Source organism: Polypterus senegalus, chromosome 15 (genome assembly GCF_016835505.1).
Source record: "Polypterus senegalus isolate Bchr_013 chromosome 15, ASM1683550v1, whole genome shotgun sequence".
Taxonomy (NCBI): domain Eukaryota; kingdom Metazoa; phylum Chordata; class Cladistia; order Polypteriformes; family Polypteridae; genus Polypterus; species Polypterus senegalus.
This window is the reverse complement of record NC_053168.1, coordinates 42,989,999-42,999,824: the sequence shown is the minus strand read 5'-3', so window position 1 is coordinate 42,999,824 and position 9,826 is coordinate 42,989,999. Positions and strand designations below refer to the sequence as shown.

Here is a 9,826-nt window from a genome sequence, read left to right as displayed (position 1 = left end):
AACTTTATGCCCCCAGGTTACCAGTTAATTTTCCTCCTCTAGCACAATGTGTTACGCTGAGTAAGTCACTTATGCACCAATTCCAAAAAAAATATGTAAAAAATTTATAGAATAACTTTGTATGTTACCTTAAATGAAGTGGTCTGTCAAGTATGTAATAATATATTTTCTTCTTGTAGTATGACATAAAGTATTGCTTAACCAATCTGTTTAAAAGGGACTCTTAACAAACAGTTATCAAAGGTGAGAGCATTTGAATGTCTGTCTTCAAAATAAATTACACAATAAAGAAATGATTTATGAATATAATAATGTAAGCAAGTGTTTCCATTACATGGTGGTACAGTAAGTGGCAGTTACTGTCTCAGGGGAATTTCCATGTCCTTCCGCTGGGTTTTTTTTTCTGGTGTGGTGCTGTGCATTCCAGCTTCCTTTACACCAGTTAGATTAGATTAATGGCTAGCTTTAAATTGGCAGTTTGATGTACTGGCAGATACTTGTGTCTGAAACTTTCTGATGCCCTGCGAGCCTACAGCAGAGTAAATAAGTTTATAAAATAGGTGAAGTAAAGAATAATTGTTGTCTACTGGTACAAGTTTCTGTTGTACATCTTATACTGGCGCTTCTGCCTCGCAGTTAGGAGACCTGGGTTCGCTTCCCTGGTCCTCCCTGCATGGAGTTTGCATGTTCTCCCCGTGTCTGCATGGGTTTCCTTTCGGGTGCTCTGGTTTCCTCCCACAGTCCAAAGACATGCAGGTCAGGTGGACTGGTGATCCTAAATTGTCCCTAGTGTGTGCTTGGTGTGTGTGTCTGCATGTGTGTGTGTGTGTGTGTTTGCATTGCTATCTGAATGGGGACATACGCCTGACTGCACACCAACACAGTGAGGACCTCTGACCAAGTGGGGACCAAAATGAGGTCCCCATAATTCTGCCCATTATAATTAATGCAAAATTGCTTCCTAAGGTGTGTACCATCAAAATCTACCATGACCCCAAAATTCATATTTCAATGAGTAAAATTTGTGTGTGTGTTTTGCGCTGGATGCTCACAGTGTGTAAAACCCCCTACAGACACTTTGCGGTACTGCAGTGTGTTTTGGGGCTGGATGCTCACAGTTTTTAAAACCCCCTACAGACACTTTGCAGTACTGCAGGGTTAAGCACACTTTTGGTCACATGGCAGCAACACGGATGTTCCCATTAGGTGCGTGCATATGGAGGAAAGATTGAAAGCCCGAAAGGATAAATCACAAACTGTTAAAAAAGGTAAACAGTGTTTTAATAAATGTTATGCTAGAGTAAGTAGTTAATCGTTGTTATTATTATTATTAGCCAATGAAGATGACGTTTTTATCTATTTAAAGCTTTGTTTGAATAAAAGTTTGTCAGGGTATGTTGTGTTTGTTGGTTTTTAAGAAGACCCTGCTTGACTATTTTTATATGCCAGCTTTATTATGCATTTAATTTTAAAACACAAATTATGCGTGTTTATATTCGGGAGTTTACATGTATATGTGTACATATATGTGTATATATACATAGAGAAAGAGAGAGAGAGACATATGTTGAAAATGAGAAGACAACGAATAAATCCGGAAAGCGAGGCTATTCGGTATGTGAGGTCATCTTCGGACAAATGCGGTTTGGAAATTAAATGTATCAGTTCAGAGAAAGGTAAGTTGTTTATAACCAATTTATTTTCTTAAATTATTAACATCGCATTTATATTAGCGAATACGTTTCACATACTCGGTCGTTCGCAGGACGTGGAGTTTTTGCGGTGGATGCATTGGAAAAGGGTGACTTTGTGGCCGAGTACCGCGGTCAACTAATAAACGGAGCTGAAAGCGAGAGGAGGAGGCGAGTGTACCATCCTGCCGCTGCTGTCTTTCTTTTCGACTTTAAATGGAATAGGAAAAGCTGGTGGTGAGCTGTATTTATTTTTCAAATTTATGGTGAAAGTGTACTACGGTCTGTTCCGAAGTTAATATTGCAATAGTTAACAAAACGTCAGAATGAAAGTAAACGGCAGAAAAAAGTAATACTACCAGACAGTATAATCAGGTTTCCCTGTCTCCGAATAAAAAATAAATGCTTAATAAAATACTTTATGATATATACAACAAATTTGCTTTAACATAAAAAAACCGGTATAATAATGACCTGATCGCGTACGTGTAATGCAGATATGCTGTCTGAAGTGGCGGGACTCCTGGAGAAGCAGCTCCGAGATCCGCGTTCTCAGACACCGCAGTTAGTAAGCACTTTATTTAATGGAATCAGCCACCTGCTTCGACTCTCTGTCCGCCCTTCTCTGCCTTAGAGGCAGTTCATATGCCCACTGTCCACCTGCCCTGTGAGACACGGTAGCGGCCGCACACTCGGGCAGATGGACTGTAGCAGCCTGGAAACGTGTCTGAAGTGCTTCAAGTGCTCTGTCTGCAACATAGCGATCGCGGAGCTGCTTTTATGTCAGTTTCTCAAGGTAGTCCTTTCCACGTAAGTGAGGAGCTTGCCCTCTCAGGCTCAGACCCAGATGTGCTACACGATTATTTCCACGGAACACTACTCATTCTAATACATGAGGCAAATTGGCTGTGTGTAATCTTTATGTATGTATTTAAACTGCACTGCTGTTACAGCATTGATGGAGCCAAAGATGATGGCTCTGTTGGAAGAATGATAAATGACAACCACAAAAGTCCAAACTGCAAAATCAAGAAACTGGCAGTAGATGGAATGCCACACCTCTGCCTGTTTGCTTTAAGAGATATTCTTCCTGGTGAAGAAATCACATACAGCTATGGAGATGGACCATGGCCTTGGAGAAAACAGGTAAGAACTGTAGTCTTTATTTATGTATTTAGGATTAGTTTAGGTTGTTGTCACCTGTGAAGTAATTATTTTTGTGTTTGTATGCAGGGAAAAGAAAAAGCCACTATTGTGTCATCACCATTACAGACAAATGACAAGGTAACTAAATCTACATTATTAATCTATACAGGCATTTTATTTTAATAAATTAAGACAGTTTTTCCCAAACTCGGTCCTGGGGACCCCGTGGCTGCAGCTTCTGTTTTTAATTAAACTCCTGGACTAATTAAGTGAACTGATATTTCCCAAGTTCTGTGTTTAGGGAACAATACAGAAATTAGAAAAATAAGTTTGCTAAAAAAAAATATTAAAATGTACCAAGCAGTTATATAGGAATAATGTATTTTTTTTCTTTTTAACAGTGTTTTCATCGTGATTTTCATTCTACTTTTCCAGGTGTTCTAATTGTTTTATTTATCCACTATTTAATAATTATACTAATTAGTAGGTCTGACTTTAAAGTAGTTGCAGCCTTTGATTATTCCGTGTTGTTTGCCTGGGTGTCTGCTCTGCTCATTTTAAATTGTCATTATTAAGATACAACGAAGGAGGAAAAACTGCACAGATAAAGGGCAAAGTATAATGAAATCAACAAAAGAGAGTTAAGCATTTAAATATATCATAAAAGCAGAAATATTTTTAAATGTAAAAATCATGCTGCTTTGCTTTTCGAAATGTCGAATAAAAAAAAAAAAATACCAGCTAATTAAATGAGCTCAGTGTTATCACTTATTAGGAGTGTGGTTGGAACAAAAACCTGCAGTCACAGGGGGTCCCCAGGGCCGAGTTTGGGAAAAACTGAATTAAGATATTATTAAAGAAGTACCAATAGTACACAGTATACATGCATTGCAATTTGTTACATTGCCTGAGTCTATATACTTTATTGCACTATTTTTAGATAATAAAGCTGTGTGATTGGAAGTGGAAATATATTTTTATATGATAATAAATTTAAGAAACACAAATATAGTGCCACAATTTCAATTAAAGGTATGAAAATGGATGGTGTACACTTAATTATAGGAAACTAAGAGAGGAAAGAATAAATATATGGTAAAATCGTTAATTGCAGACTCATTGTAAAGATTTTCCTAAACAAGAACATATTAGTATTCATTAGCATAATTTTGATATTTGCACTATAAATTTTCAGAAAACATACACAGTGTATGACTTAGTGAAACTTGTTTCCAACTTTTGTAGCACATAAACAATTCTGAATGAAACATGTGACAGAGAGAAAAATTAAGTGCACACACCAAAAGAATAAATGTTGTTTAAAGAGGAAGAAAAAGTATGGCTATCGTTTTGTGATATCATGTAAATCATGCAAAATGTACAACCATCTACAAGACCTAGAAACCCAGAAACTATTCAAGTAACTGAAAAGTTACTTAATTTTTTATATGAACAATTTAGGCTTTTTTGAAGTTAAACATATTCATTGTAATAGGCTACTTTTTGGATTATGTAAAATATAAATTAACCCATATGAAATAACATTTCATGTACATACCATATAGTGCATATAGAAATGTGACTACTGCTGATTCAGAGTGCAATTTTTGAATCACAGTATCTTTGAATGAGAATTAGGTATTATAAGGAACGGTCAAGTCCTATCAAAGGTTTACTTTGGGCATTCATACAGTATTTATGACAAAATATATTTTAAAAATCCAACAAAGGTTTTAACATCTTTCATCAAGTGGGAAACCAGTAAGTTCATTTTAGTATTAGAAGTATTATTATTGCATGTAAGACTGGAAAGTGATAACAGCATACCTGCCTTTATTATGCATTTGATCAATATTCTGTTTTTAGGGCACTGGGGAAAGGGATGTTGCCCAAAGCCAGATCTTGGCTCAACAGCCTACACTGGCACAAGTAAAAGGCACTCTTGCTATTGATGAACAGGTACAATTCTTTATAGCCTTAAACGTTTATTATTAGACAAATACTTTACATCACTTAATGGTAAAATGTTATATATTATCCATTTTTTTCACTAATCATTTAATTATTTTTGCCTTCTCAGAACCCTGATGGAAGAGAGAAGACCCTCAGTCATAGCTTAGCTGAAAAGACTTCTGAACCTCAAGAGAAAGAAGCAGTTATTACTAATGAGCAGGTACAGTTTTTTTACTTAATTAGCAAATATAACTAGAAATACACAGTATATATCTTTTAATGGCAAGATGTCTTATTTTGCTTTTAAATTTTAATCTGCTACAGTTTATTTCACAAAGCTGTTTTGTTTAAAAATTATATAGTCATTACACATAAGATCAGTTAACTACATTCCTCACTTGCTTTATGTTCACATGATGAGAGTGATCTGAAATATATCTGAATCCTCACAGGAACTGTGTCATTGTTATGCATTTCTTACTGCCCACCCTACTTCACTGAGGTCCCCCTAATGAAAATGACCTGAAGTATGTGTGAGAGTCCCCATAAGGGCAGTTAGTGAAGATGGGGTTACTTGTGCTACCATCCCCCACTTGCTTTAGGTCTACACAATTGTTGTGACTTGAAATGTGTGTGAGTCCCCACTAGGTTACTTAGTGATGATGGGGTTTCTTGTGCCACTGTCTACCCACTTAGTTTAGGTCCACACAGTGTTTGTGACATGAAATGTGTGTGAGTTCCCACAAGGACAGCGTCTTGTGTTTTAAATCCTAAAATATCTTTTTACTTCACTGAGGTCCCCTTAATGAAAATGACCTGGAATGTGTGAGAGTCCCCATAAGGGCAGTTATTGAAGATGGGGTTACTTGTGCTACCATCCCCCACTTGCTTTAGGTCCACACAATGGTCGTGATTTGAAATGTGTGTGAGTCCCCACTAGGTTACTTAGTGATGATGGGGTTTCTTGTGCCACTGTCTACCCACTTAGTTTAGGTCCACACAGTGTTTGTGACATGAAATGTGTGTGAGTTCCCACAAGGACAGCGTCTTGTGTTTTAAATCCTAAAATATCTTTTTACTTCACTGAGGTCCCCTTAATGAAAATGACCTGGAATGTGTGAGAGTCCCCATAAGGGCAGTTATTGAAGATGGGGTTACTTGTGCTACCATCCCCCACTTGCTTTAGGTCCACACAATGGTCGTGATTTGAAATGTGTGTGAGTCCCCACTAGGTTACTTAGTGATGATGGGGTTTCTTGTGCCACTGTCTACCCACTTAGTTTAGGTCCACACAGTGTTTGTGACATGAAATGTGTGTGAGTTCCCACAAGGACAGCGTCTTGTGTTTTAAATCCTAAAATATCTTTTTACTTCACTGAGGTCCCCTTAATGAAAATGACCTGGAATGTGTGAGAGTCCCCATAAGGGCAGTTATTGAAGATGGGGTTACTTGTTCTACCATCCCCCACTTGCTTTAGGTCCACACAATGGTCGTGATTTGAAATGTGTGTGAGTCCCCACTAGGTTACTTAGTGATGATGGGGTTTCTTGTGCCACTGTCTACCCACTTAGTTTAGGTCCACACAGTGTTTGTGACATGGAATGTGTGTGAGTTCCCACAAGGACAGCGTCTTGTGTTTTAAATCCTAAAATATCTTTTACTTCACTGAGGTCCCCTTAATGAAAATGACCTGGAATGTGTGAAAGTCCCCATAAGGGCAGTTATTGAAGATGGGGTTACTTGTGCTACCATCCCCCACTTGCTTTAGGTCCACACAATGGTTGTGACTTGAAATGTGTGTGAGTCCCCACTAGGTTAGTTAGTGATGATGGGGTTTCTTGTGCCACTGTCCACCCACTTAGTTTAGGTCCACACAGTGTTTGTGACCTGAAATATGTGTCAGACCCCACAAGTATAGCTACATAAAAGATAGATTAACTCCTGCTCACCCCTTACTCTATGTCCCCACAGTGAATGTGAACTGAAGTATATGCAAGTTCTCACTAGGATTGTTGGTGGTGCTTCAGTACTTCTACCTCACTCAAATTCATTTAGGTCGCCATAATAAAAATCAACTGCTATAAATGCTAGTTCTAATAATTATAGTTAATGAAGAAAAGTTGACTCTCCTGTATGTGTTGCACTTATTCTTAAGACCTAATGAACTGTTGTCTTGTCTCCATATTCAATATTCAAGATTTGGCCTGAAAAATGTATTAAGCATAATCTCATTTAATTTACATTATGTACAGCATAATGTAAAATCTGGTATTCTGTTATCCCTGTAATTGCCTATAACGACACTTAACACTTATTTGAGCAGAAAGTATTTGATTGTAACTGGCCTTTGCAAAGTGTAAAAGTAAAAAGCAACAATGATAGCAATAGTAGGAATATTGCTACTATTGCTAATAACAACAGTAATAATACTAACACATCGTAATGTGTGTCAAACGAATATGACACCCAATTATATTTTTACAGACTGAAGACAACAGTGGATCTGACACTGAACCAGTTTCTTTAGAAAAGAGAGCTTGACTGTACTGTGCCAAAACTTAAGCGCTCTGACAGTGTTATTGTAAGTTATACCTCAATGGCATAAACTTTATAATTCAATATTTTCACTATAAAAATAACAGTGAGTATTTGATAGTGGGTTTTGAAATATTAAGCAATTGCTCATGTATATACATTATTAATAATAAATATAAAACAAAGCAATCATTAATCAAATAATGTAGTTTTCAACACCTGTTAATCAGTATGCAGTATAGGGATTTGTTTCTAGATGGCTTTCTTATGTTTTTAATAGGTGAGCGAGGAGATGCTTCAAAACTGTTCTGAGTCATCAGATTCCAGTATGAACCACAGCGATGATGACTACATTCCTAAGTCATCAGAAGAGAGTAGTCCAGACTGCAGTAGTGACTGCTTATCAGCACACATGAATGACAAAATAGATAAAGATGAGAAATCCTCTGCGTCATGTTCCACGTGTGATAGAACTGTACCTGATTCCAGTGTTTCAGACTCTGAAATTAAAGAATATGATCCAGTATCTGTAAAGGCAGTTTCTGTAAAACCGTGGAAGAAGAGTATATGACAAAAACATTTTGCCTTTTCTGTGGTAAGTCCTATGCAAAATTGCCAGGCATATTGAACAAATTCATCGCAATGAGACTGAAGTTGCTAAAGCTCTCCAGTTTCCAAGAAAATCAAAAGAAAGAAGACTTCAAATAGATCTTCTTCGAAACAGAGGCAATTTTGCTCACAATGTGGAAGTTTTAAAAATGGGGAAAGGAATGCTCGTACCTCGAAGACAACCTAGAAATTGTTTGCCATCTAACGATTTTATGCATTGTTTAAATTGTCAGGGTTTTTATTTAAGAAACAATCTTTGGCGACACATGAAACATTGCAAGCTTAGAAAACATGACCAACCAAAACCTGGAAAAATAGGGTCCAGTCTTTGTGTGCATTTGCTGAACCTGTGCCTCCTGGTGTTGACAGTGGCCTTTGGAAGCTAATGAGTGAAATGATACAAGACAACATTTCACTTGTAGTCAAGAAGGATCCCTGCATTTTACAAATAGCACGACATCTCTTTAACAGGCTCGGTTCAGACATATCTAAAAATGAATACATTCGTCAGAAGCTTAGAGAGCTTGGTCGTTTGTTGTTATGTGCAAGACAAATAACACCATTGCAAAATATGAGAGACTTCATAATTCCATGTAACTTTCCACATGTAGTAACAGCAGTGAAATGTGTTGCTGGGTACAACCAGGAGAGTGGCACAATGAAAACTCCTTCATTAGCACTGAAGCTTGGCCACAGCCTTCAGAAAATAGCCAATATAGTGGAAGCCCAGGCAATGGTAGAAGGAAATGAAATGATGGAAAAAATGCTCAAAGCTTCCAAAAAATTTATGAAACCCAGTGGAATGAGCTAATTTCATCTGTAGCCCTAAGATGTTTGAGAGAGTCAAAGTGGAATGCACCTCAGCTTTTGCCTTTTACCGAAGATGTGAAAAAAATGCATTTGTATCTTGATGACAAACAAGAAGAAAATTACAAAAATCTTCTAGCTGAGGCCTCTGCAAGAAACTGGGCAAACCTTGCAAAAGTCACTTTAACACAAATTATTTTGTTTAATCGCAGAAGAGAAGGAGAAGTTTCCAGAATGCTTCTAAATACCTTTTGTTAAGAGATGTATCAGATTTGCATGGAGATGTTGCTCTTGCTCTTTCAGAACTAGAGCAAAAGCTTTGCCATCACTTTATCAGAATTGAAATTAAAGGCAAGCGTGGAAGGAAGGTTCCTATACTGCTGTCCCCAGCAATGCACAGAGCAATGAAGTTGCTTGCAGAAAAAAGAGAAGTATGTGGTGTGCCATGTGACAACAACTATATGTTTGCAAGACCTTCGGCTCTATCTCATTTTCGTGGATCTGATTGTATTCGACTTTTTGCCAAAGAATGTGGAGCAAAAAGTCCTAAAACACTTTCATCAACCAAACTCCGAAAACACGTGGCAACTCTGTCAAAAGTTCTTAACTTGAACGATACAGAATTGGATCAACTGGCTGATTTCCTTGGGCATGACATTAGAGTACACAGGCAATACTATCGTCTCCCAGAAGGCACTTTGCAGTTGGCTAAGATCAGCAAAATTCTCTTAGCTCTTGAAACTGGGCGCCTTGGAGAGTTTAAAGGAAAAAATCTGGAGGATATCACCATTGATCCAACTGGTAATGACCATTTTCTTTCTCTCTATCTGCCTTAGTGTATACATATGCATAGCCAAACTTGGCATACTGCATAGCAAAGAAAACAGCTGTAAATGTAAAATAGTTATGAATTTTGGCAGATGTGTCATGTTTGACATGACAAGGGCACCTCCTCCTTTCCACCTCCACTTTGGGTATACAAAAATGTTCCAAAATGTATGATTTTGAAGTATGCCTCACATGCTGATAATTTAGTGTACTGTAGAAACCCACTTTTTCAATAAAGACAGACATACTCTGAAAT

General features: G+C 37.4%; 1 protein-coding gene across 1 annotated transcript in view; it reads left to right on the top strand.

Annotated features, from left to right (window-relative positions):
* Positions 1-7,942: 7,942 nt before the first annotated feature.
* LOC120515950 overlaps positions 7,943-9,826 on the top strand; it is a 3,515-nt gene continuing 1,631 nt past the window's right edge. Inside the window, exon 1 of the mRNA XM_039737339.1 lies at positions 7,943-9,543. Within this exon, the coding sequence (XP_039593273.1) occupies positions 9,135-9,543 (409 nt within the window). The 5' untranslated portion in view covers positions 7,943-9,134. The remainder of the gene's footprint in view (positions 9,544-9,826) is intronic.